Source organism: Elephas maximus, chromosome 5 (genome assembly GCF_024166365.1).
Source record: "Elephas maximus indicus isolate mEleMax1 chromosome 5, mEleMax1 primary haplotype, whole genome shotgun sequence".
Lineage (NCBI taxonomy): Eukaryota > Metazoa > Chordata > Mammalia > Proboscidea > Elephantidae > Elephas > Elephas maximus.
Window position 1 is genome coordinate 98541909 of NC_064823.1, and position 25113 is coordinate 98567021.

Below are 25113 nucleotides of genomic sequence, written 5' to 3' on the forward strand. Positions count from 1 at the left end.
CTGGGGGGACTCATCTATCAGCACTATATCAATGTTCTGCTACTATTCACACGGTTTTCACTGGATAATTCTTTTCAGAAGTAGACTGCTGGGTCCTTCTTCTTAGTCTATCTTAGTCTGGAAGTTCAGCTGAAACCTGTCCTCCATGGGTGACCCTGCTGGTATCTGAATACCAGTGGCATAGCTTCCAGCATCACAGCAACATGCAAGCCCCACAGTACAACAAACTGACAGACACGTAGGGGGCGTTCAATTTACATTAATTAAAAAAAAAAAAAAAACGAGTGCCGTCGAGTCGATTCCGACTCATAGCAACCCTATAGGACAGAATAGAACTGCCCCCATAGAGTTTCCAAGGAGCGCCTGGTGGATTCAAACTGCTGACCCTTTGGTTAAAATAGTTCTGTAATATAATTAAATATTGTAAAATTATATTTTGTAAAGGTAATTTTTTATGTACTTTGTATTAAACATTATCAATGGTACATATTACTTTCTTCATGCTCAAGATTACCTATATTGTCACGGAGTCAGCTCTGACTCATGGCAACTCCATGTGTGTCAGAGTAGAGCTGTGCTCCATAGGGTTTTCAATGGCTGATTTTTTTTTTTTTTCCTTCAGTGGCTGATTTTATCAAAAGAAGATTGCCAGGCTTCTGGGTGGACTCAAACCTCCAACCTTTTGGTTAGCAGCCAAGCATGTTAACGATTTGTACCACCCTGTGACTACCTATCCTCTATAACCAGTTGCTGTCAAGTGGATTTCAACTCATAGCAACCCCATGAGTCTACATCTAAAGGGCTATATTTAAAAAAAAAAAAAAAAACTCATAGATTCATAAAAATTTCAAAAATGATTTTGATTATACTTAATTTTTACTTTAATAGTTGACTTCAGATCTGAACTCTAATGTACAACTTAACTCTACTAGACAATTTTTTTGTTGTGCTAAAATATATATCTGTAACAAAACATCGGCCAATTTGAACAATTTTTACATGTATAATTTAGTGAAACTGATTATGTTCACCATGTTGAGCAACCATTATCACTATGTTTTCCAAAATTATTCCATCCCCATTAACAGAAACTCAGTATTCCAAAGCAGTGATTCCCCCTCTCCAGCACTTATGGTAATTGCTAATAACCTTTGGTCTCTATAATTTGTCTATTTCTTTTAAGTGGGGATCTTATAGTATTTGTCCTTTTGTGACTGACTTGTTTCACTCAGCATAATGTTTTCAAGATTCATCCATGTATCAGGATTCTCTTTATAGCTGAGTAATATCCCATTGTATCCCATTGTAGTATCACGTTTTGTTTATCCATTCATCTGTTGATGGACATTTAGGTTGCTTCATCTTTTGGCTAGTGTGAATAGTGCTGCAATGAAAATAATGTACAGGTTTTCTGTTTGCATTCCTGCTTTCAGTTCTTTTGGTTATATATCTAGGACTGAGATTCCTGGGTTATATAACTTTTGATATTCAATTCCTTATGTCAATTCTACCCTGAAGTACAATACTTTTACAGCACAAATCTCTTCTAATTGGCTTATCTTTTTCAGTAGTGAATCAGAGAGCTAAACCTACCACCTTTATTCACATATAATAGTCTTCTTGTTCACTGTTAAGTTTAGAAAATTTCAGATTTTCAATACTTGTAAAATCAGGCATTTAAACCTGTGCCTATGGTATTTCAAATTCTTATCTCTGGAGCATGATCAGCCAAGTCAGTAGTCCTGTTAATTTGCTGAAGTACTTTGCCATGTTCCTAAAAGCTTCAAAATTATAGTTACATCAAAAACTGTCAGAAGACTCTGAAATATCTGACAAGTCAATATATACTCAAGGGAAAATTCAGTGAATTTGCAATAAAAAAAAATTCAAGCAATTAAATCCTCAAGAATTATTTAATATGCACAGTACCTGAAACAGAGTAATAAATGACAGTAACTATTATCAGCCACACTCAGTTAAAATTTCACAATGAAATTTTCCTTTTCATGCAGAAGAGGATTTTGGTTATTAAGAATTTAATGATTTAGTAGAAAGAGCTACAGGAGTAAAAGGTTGGTAGGGCTTTGGGAATTTATAATCCTGGTTTCTTTGAGTTATTCTTAGAGTAGCATTCACTAGTTTAAGTGTATAACCAAGAAACATAATCAAGATCAAATGGGACTATGTTAGTAGGACAGGGGAGATTCTAGCATAAGACCTTTTCTTATTAATCATTTTATAGTACCACACTTGATTTAGCATATTTCTCTCTAAATAATAACTAATCACATAATGTTTCCTTCCACCTTTCACGCTGACCAGGGCTTTCTAAATATCCTGTGTCAGTACAGATAATGGTCAGGTTCAGATTTTCTCATCTAGCTCCTGCCTATGTGTGCAACCGCATGCCACTGCACACAAACTCTGCTGCTTCTTTCTTCACTTCCCCTCCCTGTATCCCTTTACTTATTGAGGGAGTTTGGTATACTCCACTTTTATGTTACCTTATTTATTTATTGTATTGTACTTTAGATGTAGGTTTATAGAACAAACCAGCTTCTCATTAAACAGTTAGTACACACACTGTTTTATGACACTGGTTAACAACCCACAACATAGCAACACTCTCCCTTCTCAAACTTGTTCCTTATTACCAGCTTTCCTGTCCCCTCCTCCTGCCTTCTAGTCCTTGTCCCTGGGCTGCTGTGCCACTTTAGTCTCTTTATTATTTTTTTTTTTTTTTATGGGCCTGTCTAACCTTTGGCTGAAAGGCAAACCTTGGGAGTGACTTCATTACTGAGTTTAAAGGGTGTCCAGGGGGCAGACTCTCGGGGTTTCTACAGTCTCTGTCAGGCCAATAAGTCTGGTCTTTTTTGTGTGTGTCTGTGTGTGAGTTAGAGTTTTGTCCTATATTTTTCTCCAGCTGTCTTTGGGACCCTCTACTGTGATCCCAGTCAGAGCTGTCAATGGTGGTAGTCCAGCACCATCTCATTGTACTGGACTCAGTCTGGTGGATGCCACGGTAGTTCTGGTCCATTCGTCTTTGGACAAATTTTTTCTTTGTGTATTTAGTTTTCTTCACTCCCCCTTGCTCCTGAAGGGATGAGACCAGTGGAGAATCTTAGATGGCCACCCACAGGCTTTTAAGATCCCAGATTCTACTCACCAAAGTAGAATGTAGAACATTTTCTTTATAAACTGTGTTATGCCAATTGAGCTAGATATTCCCCAAGACCATGGTCCTTACAGCCCTCACCAATTTTATATTACTTTAAACATTGCTATACTGAACACCCTTGTGCAAGTCTCTTTGAACACAATAATTAAAATTTCTCTAGGGAGGAAACCTAGAAGTGGTTTTACTATGTATTTGGAGTTGCTCTCCAAAGCGATTATAAAAATTTGCACTCCAACTAGCACTGTATAAACATTCCTCACTTTTTCCTTAATTGAGGTAAGTTAAATCAACCTTGGGAAATAACTTTTTTTTAAAAAAAAATGCATGCTCTTTCATTACCTTCTTTTTGAAGAAAGGAAATTCTTTCATGCCTTGTTCATTTATTTCAAGAAAAAAAAATATATTTTGCTTTTCTTTGTCTCCTCTGTTACTCCTTTCTTTCTTCACTCTGTTTTTTGTTATTTTGCCAGTCTTGCTCATAGATAATAAATATGGGAATATTGCTAGCAATACAACTGAACTAATAAAATGGAAATAATATATGTTAAGTTGAATTTAATCTAGTAAAGAGCCAGTCCCCAAATCTCTAAAGTCCTTCAAATTGCCCAGAATCTCTGCAAAATTTTCGCACTAATTCCTCTAATCTTCCAATAATTACATCTGTGTTTCTTCAAGCAGTGCCAAGAACACATACACACAGAGACAAACTACATACTGCTATATTACATTCTATTTTATGCTTGTGTGCAATATACGTGTGTGTGTGTATTTGTTTTGTTTTGTTTTTTAACATAGTAAATATAAAGTATTTTAGCTTACGATTCAGGTCAAATGAACCTGGACTTTTTGAAGCCCAACTACATTTAAAACTCAATTTCTTTGGGCAGGGGACTTTACATCTCTAAGCCTTAATTTCCTCATCTATAACCAGGATGTAATAACTTGTACCTCATTGCATTTGTTTTTAAGGGTTAAAGGATGTATGCAATGGACCTAGCACAATTTTGTGGGAGAATGGTGGTATTCTACAGCACTAGTTACTGTTTGCTTTCCTACTCAAGTGTGGTGTATCTTTGCTGTCTTGCATTTGCTACTTCAGCTCACCTTTTTTGACTTAAATTCTAGCACATGTACACTGTCTTCTTGTTTTTCCTGTTGCTTCTTAGCTGTGAGCTAGTTGAGGCAACATGACATGGCAGAAAGTCAGACAGACTAGGATTCAAACTTCAGCTCTGGGCCATATATGTGGTGTGTGAGTTACTTAACCTTTCTGATCCCCAATTTCTTCATCTGGAAATGAGGATGATTTTCTACAGGATTACTTTAAGCATTAAATTTGAAAATGTAAATCTGATATTTAAGTGGCTAGAGAAGAAAATACCCAGTAAACAGTAATATTACTAATTTTTGACACCTCTTCTCTTGCTTTTCCCATTTGTTTTCACTGTAACTCCATGAGTGCAGAGCTCATGACTGTCTTGTTTACTGTTGTAACCACAGAACACAACACAGTGCTTGGTCTGAGCTAGACTCAAAGACATATTTTCTAAATAATGGTAAGAAATAATGAATGAATCAATCAATGAATCATCTAGTTTTTAAGTCCAATCTCAACTTCCTGCTTCTATTTCCTGTAGCAGGTCTGATTTTATGTCTGAATTCCACTTCTCATCTTTGTCTTTTTCTTAATTCTTTCAGTTCCACTTTTAAGTTTCTTCCCCACTAACCATTATTACTCTTTATAGAGTGATAATCACAGAATCTATGAAATACAAATGTTTATATTTTCTTTTTTAGTATATAAATACATAAGCTATATAGTAAACTTTCAAAATATAGATTTTGAAAAAATATAGCATGTTTAAAAAATCAGACTATCTTATATTTTTTAATTAATGTTGTGTTTCATAATAAAGTGTCATTTTCTTGTTTCCAAAGACAAGTTTCTTCAAAGACATTTCACATTACACACACAAACACACAAAATAGTATTAGATATAACTCTAAGAAAAGTCATTAAGTCAACAAATACCTAACACTTCACACACATTTGTATATTTTTGGTAGATATTATTGAACAAAAATCCAAATTTAAGAGTAACATATCTCATTCACAAGACATTTCATATAGAAACAGGATAACTGTGCCTTCACTTAGTCAAGGAAAGCAATGGGTCTGGCCGTGAACTTGCATACTGAAGGACATGAAGAGGAACAGGTGGAAATATTAAAATAAATAAATAAAAACGGCATTTTTCATTTGATTGCAGGAAACTCTGACAAGAACACATACCTCATTCTGTAAAAATTATACCGTATAATGGATTTCACCTGTTGCATATTTTGAATTATTTATTCACTAATGATTATTACTTGAGAATTTAACTTTCTGAGACTTGAGTAGAGGAAGAGTTACTATGAGGGAACTTTCTTTTTGTCCTTAAACTCCTACTAGTACTTGTCAACCCAGCTCTAAGATACTTGAACACTAAAGATTAAAACAAATATAAAACAGAGGAGTAAAGCAAATGTCAGACTTTGCTATTCCAACTCAACAGTGATTATGTAATAGAGTCAACTCTCACTTATCTGTGCTATGTGGTTAGAAGCATAGCATTCTAAGGTGGAACTCTTTGATAATCAGAAATCTCATGTTAGCCACCGTTACCAATCCTTGTATCATATGCTAGTAATGAGCAGCACTACTTCCATTCCACCTGTCTGCCCTCTGGTGGATGTGCTATAATGAGCAGAGAAGTGGCTACAGAAAGAACAGCTGGTGTGAGTGGGAAGCTTATTCACAAATAAGTCATCCTTTCATGACTGTGAGTTACATATAGAAATGATTTTTATTACTTTTCTAATAATTACACATTTATCAGGGACATCACTCCATAGGAAGAAATTAAGAAGTAGGTAGCATTTTGTGAACACTTTTATCTTTTGTATCTTATCTCCTTAGGAGGAAAGTCACCTAGGTGTCAAATTAAAGTCAAATGCTGAGCCGAGTTCTACAAAGCCAGGTCCAGGTTTGCTTCTACAGGACTATGATTTTAATATTCAAAGCCTGAAAAGCAGAAGGTGTCATTCTGGAAAGGTTTAACCTTTAATTACGAAGAAAGAAAAATAGAAGAAAGGTAAAAACAAACAAAAGAGAGCAGCTGAAGTGGCAATGGACTAGCTATTGCAAGTTTTGGCTGTGCTCCCTGAAAAATCGGCAGCACCAATGTCCTTTGGGCAGCAGCTGTCACTACAGGAAATGAAGAAACATTGGAGAAAGAGGGGGCTCTTCTACAGACAAGCAAACAGCTGAAGCATAAAAATACAGGGAGGGCTGAAATTAGCAACAAGTAGCTGAATATATTTTCTTTTTGTAAAGTTCAACCCAGCTACTAAGATAGATGTAAATTAAACTGTAGAGACAGTGTGGCATCTCAAGTGGAACTGTGGAGCAAGCATAACCCATAGGCTGAAGACAAGTTTGATTTAAGATCCTGCTACTTTTAGGCTCCATTTTCTGACTAGGATGCATCATATGTAACTAAACCATTCAGGAAGCAGATTCAGCTACCTATTAAACACGTGACAGTTTCAAAATGTTCAAGATTCTCTGCTCAGCACTCACATTACTCAGCTGTCAAAGTAAAGGGCTCAGATATATGATGTGAAAATTACATTTTAACGAGGTGTCATGCGTGTTTAAAGTTCTTATTCATCACTATATAGCCACAGCTTTTACTGAAGGCAGGAATGCACTTAATTAGCATATTATAAGGACAGAAGGTTCACCTTATCTGCATTGTTAAACTGTTACATTTAAGCTTTTTGTTGTTGTTTTAGATTTTACCACCTTCAACATACAGAAGAATGGTTACATTTTACGTAATTTCAAACAGCTTTCAGGAAAATGTGGAGCGTATTTGGGAAGCAGGAGAGCAGACTTAAGACAGTAGCTACATGTCAGTATCATTCCATTGTTAGTAATGATTGCTTGATGTGTTTCAATACATTTCAGCCAATGGATTTTTTTTTTTTTTTTAATTTTTCTTTTTAGATCTATTACGGATACTTATTTTAGTAAATTTCTGGAGCTGGGCTTCTCAGCTTGTTCCATTTATTGTCATCCTGAACCTATTACCTCCATTTTCAGGAGGAAATACTGGAGAACACTTATATATTTACCAAGGAAAATTTAGATTTTTCTATGAACAGTTTGGAGCCCTGGTGGTGCAATGGCTAAGAGCTTGGTTGCTAACCAAAAGGTCAGCAGTTAGAATCTACCAGTTGTTCCTTGTAAACCCTATGGGATAGTTCTACTCTGTCCTATAGGGTCGCTATGAGTTGATGGCAATTTTTTTTTTTAATAGACATTTTAGAAATAAACTACAAAAGTCAAAGACAATATCTCTCACTCCTCTTTACTGATGAATCATGACTTGACACAATGCAGTCTGAGTGATGGAATTATTAGAGAGTGAAGGTCAGTCAACACCAGTAATAATACCTAATGGCAACTGACACAAGTATTTGATTCATCCACACTCCAACAGTCAGAATATAATGCAGAGTTTTAGAATTATGATGGCAACTGAAGAATTATTCAAATAAACTTTGGAATACTATTATTTGGAAGTTTTTAATGTGCATCTTGCAAAAGTCTATCAAAGTTCATGATGAATGTATAGTTTATATTATATTTTAGAAGAAATAAAATAGGGTCAGCTGTAACTACATTTGAAAAAAAAAAAAAAGTCTACATGTGGCAGCTATAGATACACCCAAACTACATAGGGTAAGCACTTTCAAGTTTGCTTTGTACTTAAGTGTATAATGCTTAAAAACATTTTAGGTACAGGTAAAAAAAAAAAAAAAAATTTTTTTTTTTTTTATCCAAAGCTGAATCTTTTCCTTCAGAAAAAGTGTATTTTTGAAAGAACACATTTATTAGGCATTTTTGAATATACTTCTATTTTATCTAAGTAGAAGAAATCCTTGCAAACGAAAAATACATGTTCTTAAAATAAAATTCTTTGAACAGTTGCCCAACGCCATCTACACTTTACTCCTCTACTGATTCTTTTAAATTCTTCTAATTACTCCAGAAAGAAAGCTTCAATTAACTGTTAATGTGCTTTGACTCTTCTCTTGAACACCTGCTAAACTTCCTTTGGAGTTCCTGGGTGGTGCAAACTGTTAACATGCTCAGCCACTAACCTAAAGCTTGGCTATTCCCTAACCAAACGTTTGGTTATTGGAGTTTATCCAGTAGCACCTTGGAAGAAAAGTCTATCAACCTACTTCCAAAAAAATCACCCATCCAAAACCCCACGGAGAGTAATTCTGCTCTGACACAATGACAACTGGTGGTAAACTTCCTTTAGGTTACCAAAGCTAACTCCAAACTGGGACAAGAAAGGGAGAAACTGGATGAATGTGTGTGTCTGTGTGGGCGGGGGGGGCGCGTGGAGGGTGGGTAGGTGGATGCAGCGTTGGGGGAAAAAAAAATGACCGCAGTGATTTTATAAAACTTAGATTTTAGATTATGTGACAAACAGTGAAGATACTATCTAGGGATGATCCATGTGATTTTTTTTTTTTTTTAAGAAAAACAGCAAAAAGTACTGAATGCTTGGTATGTGCCACGCACCATTCTTAACACCTGTGTGCATCTGAGTCCATTCTGACTCATAGTGACCCAATAAAAAAAGTAAAACTGCCCCCATAGGGTTTCCAGGCTGTTATCTTTATGAAAGCCAACTGCCACACCTTTTTCCCATGTAGCAGCTGGTGGGTGCAAATTGCCGACCTTTCACTTAGCAGCCAAGTGCTTAACCATTGGTCGGCCAGGGCTCTTCTTAACACTTAACACATATTAACTCATTTAATCCTTACATGAAATTTTTAAAATATTTTATTGTATTTTGGTGAAAGCACACACAGCAAAACAGGTTTCCATTTAATAATTTCTACACATAATTTTCAGTGACATTGATTTCTTTCTTTGTATTGTGCCAACATTCTCATTATTTCCGTTCTAGTTGTTCCATTTCCACTAACTTAGTTTCACCGCCCCCCTTCCAACCTTCTCATCCATGCTTTAGAATAACTATTGTCCATTTTTTCTCATACGGGCAATTTTTTAAAACAATGCAGTACTCAAGGGTGACATTCTTTACTTTTTGAGCTAATGTGCTATTTAAGCGTGACTTCAGGGCTAGTTTTGGTTCAAAGTTTACAGGGTATCTCAGGGCAATAATCTCAGGGATTCTACAGCCTTAAAGGGTTCAGTAAGTCTTTATTCTATGAGAATTCGAAGTTCTGTTCTACATTTTTCTCCCTTTATTTCAGGATCTATCTACTAAGACCCTGATCAGAATATTTGGTCATGGTAGTCAGGCACCATCTAATTCTTCTGGTCTTAAGGTAGAGGAGGCCATAGTTCATGGAGACAATTGGTCCTTTGGTCTTGTCCCTTCTCTGATTTTGGGGTATACGTGTGATCTTAATAAAACAAATTTTGGAACTAACATTTCCATCCCCCTAGTATCTTGAATAATAAGGTTTAAAAAATTTAATAAGGTTTAAAAAATACTTTATAATTCATGCATTTATAAAGTCATTCCATAAATATTTACAGATCACCTATTATTTCTATTTACCACTTACTATTTCTAAAAATGGAAACCTGGTGGAGTAGTGGTTAAGTGCTCTGGCTGCTAACCAAAGGGTCAGCAGTTTGTATCCACCAGGTCCTCCTTGGAAACTCTATGAGGCAGTTCTACTCTGTCCTACAGGGTTGCTATAAGTTGGAATAAACTCGATTGCAACTTTTTTTTTTAATTTCTAAAAATAACTAAAACAATATCAACAAGATTATTTCAAGGTGAATCAAAGTCTAATTGTTGATGTCATTAGTTACTTCCAAGAAGAATTCTGGTCTTATTTCTTCTAAGACCAATTTGATCTTTCTTCTGGTAGTCCATGGTATATTCAATATACTTTGCCAACACGGCAACTGAAATGCTTTCTTTCTTCATTGTCCAGTTTTTCATGCATATGAGGCGAGTGAACAGACCACAGCTTAAGTCAGCATACCTTAGTCATCCACTAAAGTGACATCTTTGCTTGTTAGAACCTCAAAGAGGTATTGTGCAGCAGATTTGCACAATGCAACATATTGTGGATTTATTCACTGTTGCTTCCGTGGGTATTGATTGTTGATCTGAGTAGAATCAAATTGATGAGAACTTCAGTTTTAATCACTATTTATCATGATATTGTTTATTGGAAAGAAAATTTTCATTTTCTTTACATTCAGGTGATCCATACTGAAGGCTAGGAAGGTAAGTCATCTTCACTTCTGGTAAGCCAGGTGTGTCACCTGCATATAACCCAAAAAACCAAGCCCACAGCTGTTGAGTTGATTCCAACTCATAGCAACCCAATAGGACAGAGTAGAACTGCCCCATAGGATTTCCAAAGAGTGGGTGGTGGATTCAAACTGCTGACCTTTACCACTGTGCCACCAGGGCCCCCATCTGCATACAGCAGGATGTTAATGGATCCTCCTCCATTCCTGATGCCACATTCTTCTTCATATAGTTGGGATTCTCAATTATTTGTTCAGCATACAGACTGAATAAGCATGGTGAAAGGATACAACCATGCCACACACATTTTCCAATTTTGAACCAGGCATTTTCCCCTCGTTCTGTTTGATGGATTGTCTCTTGATTCATGTACAGATTAATTAATTAACTCCTGACACAAACACTGTATATAAATTTGAAATTCTTTGCATTAGATATCCCCTAATACATGAAATGTAACTATATTATTCAATTTTTTTCCTAAGAAATTTGCAAATAAAAATTGTTATATAAAACTAAATAACAGTATCAAAAATAGTTCTGATTTACTGTTCCACCAATTCCATGCTGGAAAGATACAAAAAATGCTGAAAAATTTGAATTTAATATAATTCAGAATAAATTATGAGAGTAGAGTGTTCTGAAATGAATGTTTTTAGAAACCCATTTTAAACATTTTTTTAACTTTCTGAAATAAGCCCATTAAAGAACTTTTCAAGAAAGAGCTTCTCTTGTAGTTTAAAAAAAAAAAAAAAAAACACTTGAACAACCTGTTTCACAGATTATAATATCCCTCAAGTTTTCCCTTGAAAGGAATATAAACACAACTGTAATGTAACTGAGACACAAGTAACAAAAGACAAGAACTTTATAAGATTTGACAATTAGCAGTTTGGAGATGGGTGTTGGGAATAGTTGAAGTTAGTTGCCGACAAGTCGAATCCGACTAGGGATTGGAATAAAATTACTTCTAAAGCCTCTATGCAGAATATTTCTGAGGAGCTAAGTTTTTCTTCAAATTCTTTCTCAAAGTTTACCACTTCAGACTTTAAAATTGACCCTTGTAAAACAAAAATGCATTTGTTCTTTTAGGGTGAAAATATAATTACCTTGAAGCACAAAAGGCAAATTATAATTTATCTAGGGAACGCCTAGCATTTGAGGGTACTGAGCACATTTCTATCAAGTGAATGAATCTAGACATACAGCCTCAGAAAGAACATGTTCCACTGCCGTCACAGATGAGAGAAGGAATCTGAAGTTGGGCTGCCAGATTTGAGCTTCATCTCAGCACTTAATACCTGAGTGATTTTTTAATAAGGCAAATGAGCTGCATGCCTTAGGTCCCTCATTTAGAAAATGGGGATAATGATGGCTGGTAACCTTGTAGAGTTGATGTGTAGCTATGAGGTTAACTTTATTATTGTGTTATGCCTACTGATAACAAAAGTTATAATTTCTTGAAAGTATAACATACCAGTCACTGTGGTAAGCATTTCACATACATCATCTCATTAGAATATAACAGTAATCTTCTGTAGGAGGTATTCTTTCTTCCACTTTATAGCTGACGAAACCAAGACACTGAGAGGCTGAGCAATGTGCCCATAGTTAAACACGAGTTGGCCGTTTGAACCCACCCAGCAGTATGGTGGAAGAAAGGCCTGGTGATCTGCTCTGTAAAGATTACAGCCAAGAAAACCCTATGAAGTTGTTCTACTCTATAACCCATGGCATTGCCATGAGTCAGAATCTACTTGATGGCAGTGTGGTGTTGTTATTTGACCTACGTGTAGAAGTCACCAGGAAATTTTTATGTATCCAAAAGAAGCATATTTACCTCTGAGATCTTTTGGTGTACAGACTAGTTTCATGCAGTAGAAATAAAACAGAGATACCCCTTTACTTAAAAACTACCAAATACTCAGCCTTCTACCAACAGATGGTAAAAGCGAATGTACTTTGGATCTACAGGCATAAGGTTAGTCTATTTGACCCTAACATATTTATAAGTTGAGGTTTCTGTCAGACATATAAGAAGACCTGTAATAAAATGGCAATAAGAATTCATTAAAAGCAATTTCTTTGAGAAATGTCAATGTAATTTACCAAGGAAAAACACCCAGCTGAAACTGTTTTGTGTGGAATAAGATGAACAGCCCCTACTAATGCTAATTGAATTCCTCATACCCACACATACCACGCATAAAACTTACTTCTGCACTTATTCTTTCCACCTCTAAATTGCAGTAGGTCCATGCCAAAGTACTAGCTTTTTAATATGAGCGTTCATGCATGAAAAATACTTTTTTTTTGCAATTATATTCACTAATACAGGTGAAACCTTACTACTTGCAAAACAGACAAGGCCTTCGTTGTTGTTATAAAAAAAGAAGAAAAAAACTGAATCTCCTAGATTAGGTTACTAATTTATTTCAGAGGCTGAACTTTTTTTTAATCATTTTTCAATGTTTGCTTCATTGTATTTTTTAAAAATAAATATGGAAACTAGCTCATGTGGGCAAGAGGCCCCATGTTTTAAATCCCATAAATAAAAACAAGTAAATACAATTAAATGAGTGGTATAATTTGCCTTATATACACAATTAAAATTATTCACCAATGTGTGTGTGTGCATGTGTATTAATTTTATTGATGTATGTTGGAAACATTTTTGAGAAGGTCTCTGAATACATTGAACTATAGTACCATCTTACTGTTTTCACATAATTTTTAAAAGCTGAGCTAAAAATGTGCTTCACTCCATGTCAAAGCCTGGAAGCTAATTAATTTTAGCCCATCATTTTTTCTAAATAAAAACAATATACTATCTTTTCAATGAATAAAAATTGAAACATTTTAATGGCACCCCTTCACAGACTAACCCCAAAACTTGGTGAGTTACTTATTATTTCTTTTGAAGCAATGAGAAATTACTTCACATTCCAATTAAGAGGCAAAAAAGGCTAAGAATCATCCATAAAAAGAGATTTCACTGTCAAAATATAAATCATGGCTATAAAAGAAATGTCTTCCTAGAATACTCCAGGTGATTGCTTCTTGCTCAGGTTTTCAATTGAAGGGCATACTGGGATGAAAAACCTTACCTGTAGAGAAGTGAGCCAGATATTGTACTTGGCCTAGGACATCTTTTGAGGACTTAGTAAAGACAAGTTGCTTATGTTGCTATGGCATATTTAGGCTTTTCCTTCCATAAAAGCCAATTCAGCATAACATCAGCATTGCCAACCAAAGAAAAAAAATTGTCACTCTTACCAAGGCCTCTCAAGGATTACACAAATGACTAATTTGTCATTCTATCAGAAGTAGAAAGCCATTCATTCATTCATTCTACAAATAGTTATTGAACCTTTATTATAAATATGCAAGTTATTATACTAGTATGTGAGAGGGCAGAAATAATGGTCAGGTAAACAATAGAATAAATAAAAAGATAGTAAGGCAAGGTCCTTGGCCAAAAGGAACATAGAATCTAGTTGGATAAAAAGATGTGTATATAATGAACTAAGTTAGCCAATTATCATGGTAGTGAAAGCATGGTAAGGCCAATGTTAATACGTAAACACTGAATGATAAAATAACTTCTGAACTGCTATATTACTAGCAAAATTTAGACACCTGTATCTTAGTTTTCTATTATACTGTACATTGAAGAAGAGTTTTAGTGCTAGATAAAAGAATTTAAAATTTTAAATACAATTATTCTATTCATTTGTGGTGCTGGGCGGGAACACAAACACTAAACAACATTAAAACAAAACAACATGTTCTGGAAGGGGGTGTTCTAATTCTGCTAGAGAATTAAAATTTAATGATTATCTCAAGTGTACTCAAAAACTATATTTTGTGTTGTCACTTATTATAATAAGATGTATTATTTGTGTATTATATGTATTATATATATATATATAAATGTGGGAAATAAAGACATATATATATATATATATACTCAAACGTATGTACATTCAAACTGACAATATTCCCAATTGGAATGGTCATGTCTTAACGCTCTCTGAGATTTGAATGAATTGGTGCAGGGCTCCTGAAACATTATATCAAGCTCACCCTTTGTCAGTTTTGAAGTAGAGGACAATTCTGGGGGTGTTTCCCAATTAATTAGACATGATGAGATTCTATTTGAGCAAAGATCTTATGTATTTCACTATACAAAGAGCTAAACAGCTGATAATGAAAGGGCTCTTCAAAGAAGAACTAAAGATTGAAGACTAGCTCTATAAAGAAGAAAGAGTCAGTTCCTTGTATTTTATACTTTTCTACGGTTAAGAGTGATTAACAGTAACCATTTTTAGTTGAAAAGACAAATGGGCCAGACCAAAGACAACTTAAGTCTAATCAAATCCTGCAATATGCTTTTTGAGAACTATAAATACTTCCCTTAGCAATACCAAGGATCAAGCTTACCTGATCTACTATCCAGAGGTCCAAAATCCAACGAATATTTCACGACGTGGTAGTTGTTCCAGACGTAAAGTAGGTTGTCCCTGGGGTTGTAATCCACAGCTGCGATGTACTGGTATGAATTGGGAAAGGGTACATCCACCAAACTATCTTTACTTTGGTCGGTGTTGTAAATGTAGTCAATCTTATTCCCTGTGGCCTCATTGTCATCATCCTCATATACAGATTTGACCACATACAGAATCCCACAAATCATAAATGCGTTGGAAGCTGACCTTTTATCATATGCAGTATCCCATGTCCCTTCGATCCGTAGGGTATAAGGGTTCAGTTGGCTAATAACAATTTTGCCATTGTTTTGTTCTGTTGCATAGATTACCCATAGCCCGTTCTCATCCACTGCCAGGTCTATGTCAGATTTGCCTCCCCATCGGTAAGGGGATGTATCATGGTAATTGGCATTTGCTATGATAGCTTCCCCACTCTTTATTCTAGTCCGCAAGTCAAACTTTACTATGTTTCTGGTGCGTTCTTTGTTGAAGAACAATGCTCCATCATACACTACAAATCCTGTGCCATCCACCCTGTGAGGGAGCTTGTAGGTTGTAGTTGGCCTTCCAGCAATGAAGTCATCCTTGGATGAGTATTCAGTCAGGGTATCAGTCCTGTAGGGGGTCCAGGGCATATAGTATATCTTGTCAGAAGCCTGCAGAGGGTCTTTGCACCATGCCCCAGATTGGTGGTCAGACTCAAACAGATGTTCACTCTGGTATACTCCTTTTAGTAGTCCAGGACAAAGAAAAACTGTTGGAAAGGGAAGAGTTAAAATAATAAACATATTAGTTTTAATAATTTGTGATATATTTCTCTTTTTTCACCAAATAGAATGCAACTCTAACAAGAGATAAATACCCACCACCAATTAGTTACTTTGCTGCACTCTTCCGAGAAAACAAAGTATTCTTCCACATTAATCTTGACTTTTTTAAATAATCATTTTGTTTTCATTTGCTGATATATATATATATTTTTTTTTTTTAATGAGTAACTGCTTTTCTGTGTTTTTACCTTTTAAACATGTGTTGCTATATGTTTTGGATATATGTATCTAGATGTGACATATGTCTATGTATTCTACAGACATATACCAAATATAAATGCTCATACACAATGCTTTAATAATATATCTTACTTAAAATTTAAGAAAAAAAAATGTTTCCACTGATTAAATTAGCTATTCAATTGTTATCATTAAGAAACAGATGGAAATACCACAGTAATTAAAAAATAAGAGAAAGAAAAGCCCTGTAATATAAGCCACTGAGTCTTCTAGCAATAAAGCTTTCAAAATTGGTATAGCACACACAGAGCATGCAACCCACACAATTAAAAATGAGCGATGGATGGATACTGGAAGAAAAAAGAGAAAGGAAGAAAAGAAAAAGAAAGAATAAGAAAAGAAGAAAAGGTGAAAGGTTACAGAGAGGAACCCAAGATCTAGATTTTAATCAGTTAAAAATGTCCTGTTAAATACAGTAGTATTGGAACTTAAAAAACATGTATCATTTACTGTTACATGAGAAGAGCATTAAAAAAAAAAAGAAAAAAAAAAACAAGACTACTTGCTATAATATTTTGCTGCTCAAACTTCAGAAGGAAAGTGGACAGGGATCATCTGATTCAATTTATTTTTAGTAAGATTGAGTAGCATATCATGTGAATGGTGGTGAGAAAGCATATTTGGCTGATTCATCAGTAATGAAGGGACTAAAAGCAATGTTTCCCAAAGGGTGGTCCTTAAAGCATCTGTTTCAAGTGATATTGCTAGGTATTACACATAAAAAAAAGAGTTCCATAGTCACATGTGTTTGAGAAACATCATATTAAATAGAATCATGGCAGAGATTCTAATATCTTATGTACATCAGTGAATTTTCAAAGAAGTGGGGAGCATGAGAAAATTTCACCAACTAATTTGATCATGGAACCTTTTTCTACAGAGCTTCTTTAGGATGTAGTGCTCCACTTAACCTGCCATGGGAAACACTGCTGTACTATTTTTTGCAAATCAAACACACTAAAAAATAATCATGCGTTCTGTTGTTATATTTAAAATGTTTAGAGTGCATTGGGTGGAAAAATTTAAAATATCACAAGGAATTTTTATGATTTTTATGAATTTTAATGACTATAGGATTATTCTCTCAATATTAGTTATTAGCTCTTTAACAGCAACTGTAAGCATAGATCTGATGGAAAACAACATATGATGAAATTCAGCTAGATTTTGGAGGTTATTAAAAAAAAGATCAAATATTAGAATACAAACCTTTTACTTTTGGGTAAGATTTTGACCACCAAAATTTTTATAGCAAGGATAGAGGGCTATCATCAATTTATTACCAATAATAATATTGATGATTACAAAAATTTATCAAGATTTTTAATATGATTGCTTTAATTATGAAGGATGGGTAACTTCTGTTGTCCAAATTCTATATATTTATGATACAGCTAATAATCAGCTACTGGTTACTAAAGTGATTTATTTTAGGGTATTTCAGAAAGCTGTCTTCCTCTTCCCCCTCAATAGTTAACAAAGGAACAAGGGAAACTACAGCAGAGCTCTGGAAAATTATCTAGCATAGAAATAAAAACAAATCTAAAGCAATTACTATTCATCACCATCTACTGGATTTTACTGACTTATCTAAAAATAATGAGAGATGAAAATAAACTGTAAAAATTATACACTATTAAACTGTTTTAAGATAAAAGGATCAAATCAGCATTGGTCAGTATAAAAGAGTGAAGTTGAGCAGTAGTAGTAAATAAATTTTCATAAGATAAAAATAGATAAGAATTAATAACAAAATTATTTTAACTAATTGTTAAACTGTTAAATAACTTAGCCTATAAATAGTATATAATTCATGAAAGGTATTTAATTACCTTTTTGTTCCACTTCTATTGGAGAGAGAGAATTAAAGAGAGAAAGGAGAAAAGAGAATAGATTAATGGTACGGTATTGGCCAGGCACCTTTTATTCACCTCTTCCAAACTGAAAGTAAATAATATTTTATTTCACTCAGACGTGTCTTGTTGAACATTATATGTTTTTAAAATGTCCATTCCTCTAATACAATTATTTTTTTAAAAAAGCAACCATATTGTAAGTTTTATAATACAGTACAAACATAGAGAAAATAAGGCAAAAATTAATCAAGTTAAGATTAAATAAATATACCATTCCAAAGTATAGGTATAAAAAAAATAGAAAAGAAAATATTTGTAATAAGGACACCAGTATTTCCATTTGAAAGGCAGATCAGTAATTAAACATAGAAAACTTTCAAATAGTTTGGCTAGTTCCAGTCATAAAATATTATAGTTTATACCACTATTTTTTACTCATCTCAAGAACTGATGTCTTCAGAAGAAATTATTCTGTACCTTATTTCCTAGGGCTAAGGAACTTCCATAGCTTATCAGTCCTATGAGAAATGTATCTCATGAGACTACGTATTAAGAGGGAATGCTCTTAACCTAATAAATGGATTTTGAATCCTTATTGAAGAAACTTCCCTTCTTCCCACTCATCAATATTTTGTATTATTATGGAAAAGTGCTGTCTTTAAGAAAAATCTGTTATCAGAGAACTGATATCAATAATGAGCCATCAACTCTGGCCTTTTTTGAAACTCTTGACTGAGTATTTCAACATGCTTTTGTGAAAATAAATTGAGACCCTCAAACATGTTATGTGTACACATTTCTTAAATTAGATTCTACCTATATGCTGAAGGGTACGCTTATTCTCTTTATGGTTATTATTTTGAAGGTACTGATCAACACAAGCCTGAAAAATTCTGGGAAATTGTAATGTATTCATAAAATTCATCAAGTAATATCTTCTATGTCTTATAAACATTTATCTCATCAGAGACAATTTGTCTAGATCTCAATGAGAAAAAAAGGGATGAATCAGGAACCAATAGATTTTAATTCAAGCTTAACAATCTGAGATTACAAGTGGTGCCACAGTAAGGCAATCTGCACGAAAGGGATGACCTGAGATAAATGCAACAATGAATAATGCTAAGAAAGTTTCAAAAACAGAAAAAGGAGAAAAATTGTTTTAGGAACTACATTTGAGAGAATTTTTTGTGCTTTAACCTAAAGCTCATATGTCTTCAATTATTATTAAAAAAAAAAAAAAGACAACTCATTTTTCTCCGTTGACTTAAAAAAAAAAATCTCATAGGTGTTCAAGAAAAAAAATGGTATATTTCAAAAGTTACATCTCGAAAGTTTCAAATGGGATTGTATTTTAGATTCCTCACCACACTAACTTTTCAAATCCTAGAAAACTGTAATATTTCTAAGATTCTTTTCTAAATTCTACCATACTGTCATAATTTATCATCATCCTCAATTAATCTTTACCAAGAAACTGCAGTGCTCACTGGACTGTATGCCTCAAAACAGGTCAGCTAAAAGCTTTATTTAAGACATGCACTTCATGCTACGACGACTAGAATACTAACACACCTGTGTTAGACTGACAACTAGAAGAAGCATCACTAAGCTGCTACCTTCGTTACTGACTTGTATTTAATCAATAGTCCAAATAGTTTGGACTTGAGGTCCATTATAACAAAAGTGGAGGTTGAGAGTGGGAAATCATACTAAAGTCGGCATTTTTCACCTGCTAACCTACAAATAAATTTCTAGAACTAAATTAGTCCCTTGAAATAAATCTCTATATATATCCTTTATAGAATTATATATGGAGGTATTTATATTCTAAAGCGTGAAGCATATACTTTTACAACTTCGGTCTTATTTCACATAGAACTTGTAATAGTTGTACTTGAGGCAAAGATACTAAATTCCTCTTTGGGAGTGGTATTTCTTTCTTCACCACATGCTGTAAGAACTCACTGGAAAAATAATTATATGTGATAAAACGTATTAATAAGGTGTCTAATTCCTATAAATACTAACTTATACTTTAATGGACATTTTCATATTCAAAGGACTTTTACCTCTATTATCTCAATTATCATTACATGAAACTTCGCTTTTAATTCCCTGGGCCTTGTCTGCTTTCAGAGAAATTGGCATAAGCTGCAGTGTAAGAAAAGCTTGCCTCTTTGTTACTTGTTGGTTACTCAAAATTAAGATTTATTAGGCCGTACTGCTTTTGGGAAAATTATTATGGTCTTGCCCATGTCATGACTGGCTGTACCTCATTTATCATTTATTTGCTGTTTTCAGAAGTAAAATAAAACAATCCCCTAATTTAAGTTGAGACAAGCAGACACAAATCATATCCTCATAATGAAAACTGGCAAAGCAAACATAAATTGTCGCTGAAAAACTTTGTAACTTTAGGATTGACCAGTCATTGCCTATTATTTTATTCTAATTCTAGAATCTTCCCTCCCCAATCCCCTGCAAAAACAAAAATTAAAAAACAAAAACAGCTCTGCATGCATACCAGAAACATGCTCACTCACCATTGTATCCTTCCTAACCACACGGTACCTGGCACATAATAAGTACTCAGTAAATAGCTGTTGAAGTAATACATAGTTGAACTAAAAGTGAATACGTCTGTTTCTTAGTATTTTAAGTATGTATGTAGTAAGAAGGAAAAGAAACAGAATCTGTGTACACTGTATAAAATTCATACCTACAATACATTATTCACATAATGCCTTTGGCTCATTTGAATGGGTGACGAGGAAAGTAAAATTTATGAGCAATTTGCATCTCCAAACCATTAAATGTCGACAGGGAGAAAAGAAGAAAATGTATAGGGCTGGTCTTGAGGGCTATAATGGCAAAATAAATTATTGCTGTAAAACTGCCTTGATGATCGAAAAACACAGCCTTAAAATATACCCTTCCCTTGTCAATTGACACTAGTGTCAATAGTGAAATCATAAATGAATGAATTATATGGTGACAGCAGTACCAGAGCCTTCTTTAGGACCTACTGTATTTTAGTCTGGTCTAATATTCTGAATTCTGACATTGTATCTGCCATTTTTCATTTCCAGACATCTTTGGAACTAGTGTCTCTCGTTTTCTCTCTTAACTTTTATTCCCCAAACTATTTTTATTGTCCGTTCAGCATTTATAAATATATTTATATTCCCTAATGTGATTTAATTGCTGTCCTTTGTCAAACTTAATGTCACATGCTATATCCTGTGGTTAGAGTAAATGACAAATTCAAACTAAGGGTAATTTTATTCTGTTAAAAGGAAGAAACGAGGGGTGAGAAAAGCCTAGTAAATTTCCCCTTCATTTCTCAAGAGTTCATAAAACAGACATATAGTCATTTAATGTTTAGAAAAATAAGATGTTATAAGTTCTAACCATATCTGCACTATATGCAATACTTTTAAATTACATTCTTTAATTAGAAAAGGTACGGATCAGAGAGCAAACACATGCATTGCCAAGCTTTTTCAAATTGTATCGCGAATTACAGAGAAATAAAACTGTTGCATGCCAAAAATTGTTAATCCATAGCTAAGAATTACAAAAATTGTATCTGATTCTAATGTAGCTTAAATTTTTTCTTTTAAACCGTCAGTCACAGGGCATGCTTTTTTCAATCTACAATTTAAAAGTTCTAAATGGGCAGAATGTTATAACCAAATGTTGCCTCCATATTTCTGTAATATATGAATAAAAAGACAATTATGGGACCATAAGAAATATTTACTAATTTAGAAACTTTTCTCTTTTTTTTGAAAAGTAGTAGTATTTTAAGCAGAATGATTTTCCTGGTTACATTTGGCTTACCCACTCCCACTGCCGTCGAGTCAACTATTAAAATACATTTAAGTATCCTTGTCACACACCAGCTGGGCATTTATAAAGATGCCAAAAAGACAAACTAGGTAAGTAACAAAAATTCAGTCTTGGATGAAAATTTGCTGTCGACTCATTCACAAACAAAATCACCTGTAAGTGGCTAATCAAAAATTGACAGTACACTCTATATTTGTATAAGAAACAAACACCAGTTGCTGTCAAGTCAGTTCTGACTCTTTGCCACCCCACGTGTTGCAGAGTAGAACTGTACTCCACAGGGTTTTCATGACTGTGATCTTTCAGAAACAGATCGCCAGGCCTTCCTTCTGAGGCACTTCTGGGTCAGTTCTAACTGCCAGCCTTTCAGTTAGTAGTCAAACACTTAACCATTTGCACTATGAAGGATTCATTTATATTTATATATCACTTTAAGGAAACCCTGGTGGCTACCACTGCTAGCCAAAAGGTCAGCAGTTCAAATCTACCAGGCACTCTTTGGAAACTCTGTGGGGCAGTTCTACTTTGTCCTATAGGGTTGCTATGAGTCAGAATCGACTTGACAGGAATTTTTTTTTAAAAATAATTGAACAAAATGTTTCACATGAATCACTCTATTTAATTTTTCAAACAACATTGTGATGTGGTATTTAGTATCCCCATAACGGAGATACGGGAACCTCAACAGGCTAAAGGATTTGACCAAGGTCAATACCGTAGGCAGTAGAGACCTGTCCTCTGTCAATATTTTAGACTAGCTCTCACAATACGTAAACTCAGTGACACAGTGTGCCGGATGGCTCTTGCTCTCCGTGTATTCTCTGGCACCAAGTCTATGCAGGAGCACACTTTAGAAGAGATAAAAAACACAGATGCAAGTTCTGTGATAGTAGGCACTATCTCAGTTTTAATAATAGCTAATATTTGGGTAACATTCATTAAGCATTCACTATGTATTGTGTACTGCACTTGGGTTCTGGATACAATACTAATTTAAACAGTACGGAAACTCTTTGAAGTAGATTTTCTTATTACCCAAACTTTTCAGATGAAAAACTGAGGTATAAAGATACCTAGCTTTATTGTTAGTAAATTGTAGATTTAGGATTCAAGTAAAATTTTTGATCTTAATTGTTATTGCGTATCAAGAGCCCAGTACATAGAAAAAGCTCAATTAATATTGGTTGTGCCTCCTTGGAATGAATTAATTGCACTGCGTTATTTCAAAGAAAATGATGAGATACGTATTCACAATCCTATCACACATTGAGACTAGTGATGCAAAGCAACTTTCCAGAGAAGGTAATAGAAATAAACAAATAAATGGGTTCTACATTTCTTGGCCAAGGAGAACATGATTTCTCTTATCACTAGAAACAAACCTGTGCTAAATACCTCAGGTCTTGTTAAGTCTTATTATTCTGAAACAGATAATATTCTCTTCTTCTTCCATTTCACATTCTCCATGAAAACATAGAAGCAATTCAGTAAATAAGAATAAATGATCTGTGATGTTCATTAATATTTTTGGTATGCTGTATACCAAAAATTCTGACAGACATCTGTCTTTTTCAGTAAATAAAGTGCTAATCCTTTATTTAATGAGACGGGGTAATCTTTGCAGCTCAGCTTTTAAATTATGTTTTTCAAATAATACCTATGCATCAATGAATAAAAGTGCTGCTCAAGTACCTTGTATTACAATGGTTTCATATAATGTGCTTCCAAAATTATCACCTCCTAATAAATTTCTTCCTGGAGTGTGTAGATTAAAAATGTCAATAATTCATAAAATGCTTTCGCTAGTCACATTCTAATTTCAACCCTTAAATACAATATCTATAGATGCTACAGAAACTAAGACTGCCTTTTATTTTGTATTAACCCCCCATCCCATTGATGGATCTGTAGAGCCTTTCAAAGCATTAATTTAGCCTTTTAAAAGAAAGTGGTGCTATTAGTAGACTCCTTTGAGGGTCTACTTGTAATAGCATCTAGTTAAAATAATAATCTTTCAGAGTTATTATTTGTAACACAAAGTCAATACTACATTTGGTTCATCCAGGATTTACCCTTGTCATAATGATTTGTCACTAGTAAGTAAATGCACAATGAATTTAGAGCTGCTAAACAGAAAAAAATGTGGAGTCACCTCAGAGTGTGTAAGATTATACATGCATATTTATAAATTAAATCCACTGGATGCATTTGTTGAGCAGTTATATGGAAGCTGCTGAGAGCTGTGAATACAGAGCCAAATAATAAGAATCATAATACCTAACAGTCACTGAACATGCATTATGTATGTAGTTATTCTGTGGATTATTTTAGTTAATCCTCACAGAATCTCCATGAAGTTGTTGCTACCTTTATGAACATGTTATAAAGAAGGAACTGATCCCTGTATTAAGGAAATGTACACTATAAAAATTGATGACTTTTAGTATACTTATTTACAGATGATAAGCTATTTTTCAAATGCTTTTAAAGGAATCTGTGTAAAGAGATTTAAAAGAAACAAGAAGGAGGCTGCAGAGTGAGGCGGAATCATAAAGATAAGCTAAAGCTAGAAATACAAGGCACAGCAGTATGACTCAAATCAAACTTCCTGTAGAAAATGTCATCCATTGGTTCCTAAGAAACACATTTTTGACTAATTCCTATTGCTAGGTTCTATGCATCCAGCTCTAGATTAAAAGAAAAAAAAAGGTATTAAAAATAAATCTAGATCTAAACCCAGATATAAAATACATTACAATTAACATTCTTACAGTTATAGGCTTGTGTCAGGTCAGGGCTGTATCCTTACACCACACTTATTCAATCTGTATTGAGTAAATAATCCAAGAAGCTGGACCATATGAAGAACATGGCATCAGGATTGGAGGAAGACTCATTAACAATCTGTGATATGCAGACGACATAACCTTGCTTGCTGAAAGGGAAGAGGGCTTGATGCATTTACTGAGGAAGATCAAAGCCTTCAGTACAGATTGTACCTCAACATAAAGAAAACAAAAAACCTTACAACTAGACTAAAAAGCAACATGAAGATAAATGGAGAAAAAACTGAAATTGTCAAAGACTTCATTTTACTTGGACCCATGGAAGCAGCAGTCAAGAAATCAAATGACACATTGCATTGAGCAAATGCGCAGCAAATCACCTCTTTGAAGTGTCAAAAAGCTATGATGTCACTTTGAGGACCAAGGTGAGCCTGACCCAAGCCATTATATTTCCAATAGCCTCATATGTGTGCAAAAGCAGGACAATGAATAAGGAAGACTGAAGAAC

The 25113-nt window shown here is 34.2% G+C and overlaps 1 protein-coding gene across 12 annotated transcripts in view; it reads right to left on the minus strand.

The window, feature by feature from the left end:
* Positions 1-25113, minus strand: part of ADGRL3 (adhesion G protein-coupled receptor L3) — a 945099-nt gene that overhangs the window by 300611 nt on the left and 619375 nt on the right. For all 12 annotated transcript variants that reach the window (XM_049886210.1, XM_049886209.1, XM_049886208.1 and 9 more), the window contains one exon: positions 14992-15792. In XM_049886210.1, coding sequence (XP_049742167.1) covers positions 14992-15792 — 801 coding nt within the window. The remainder of the gene's footprint in view (positions 1-14991; positions 15793-25113) is intronic.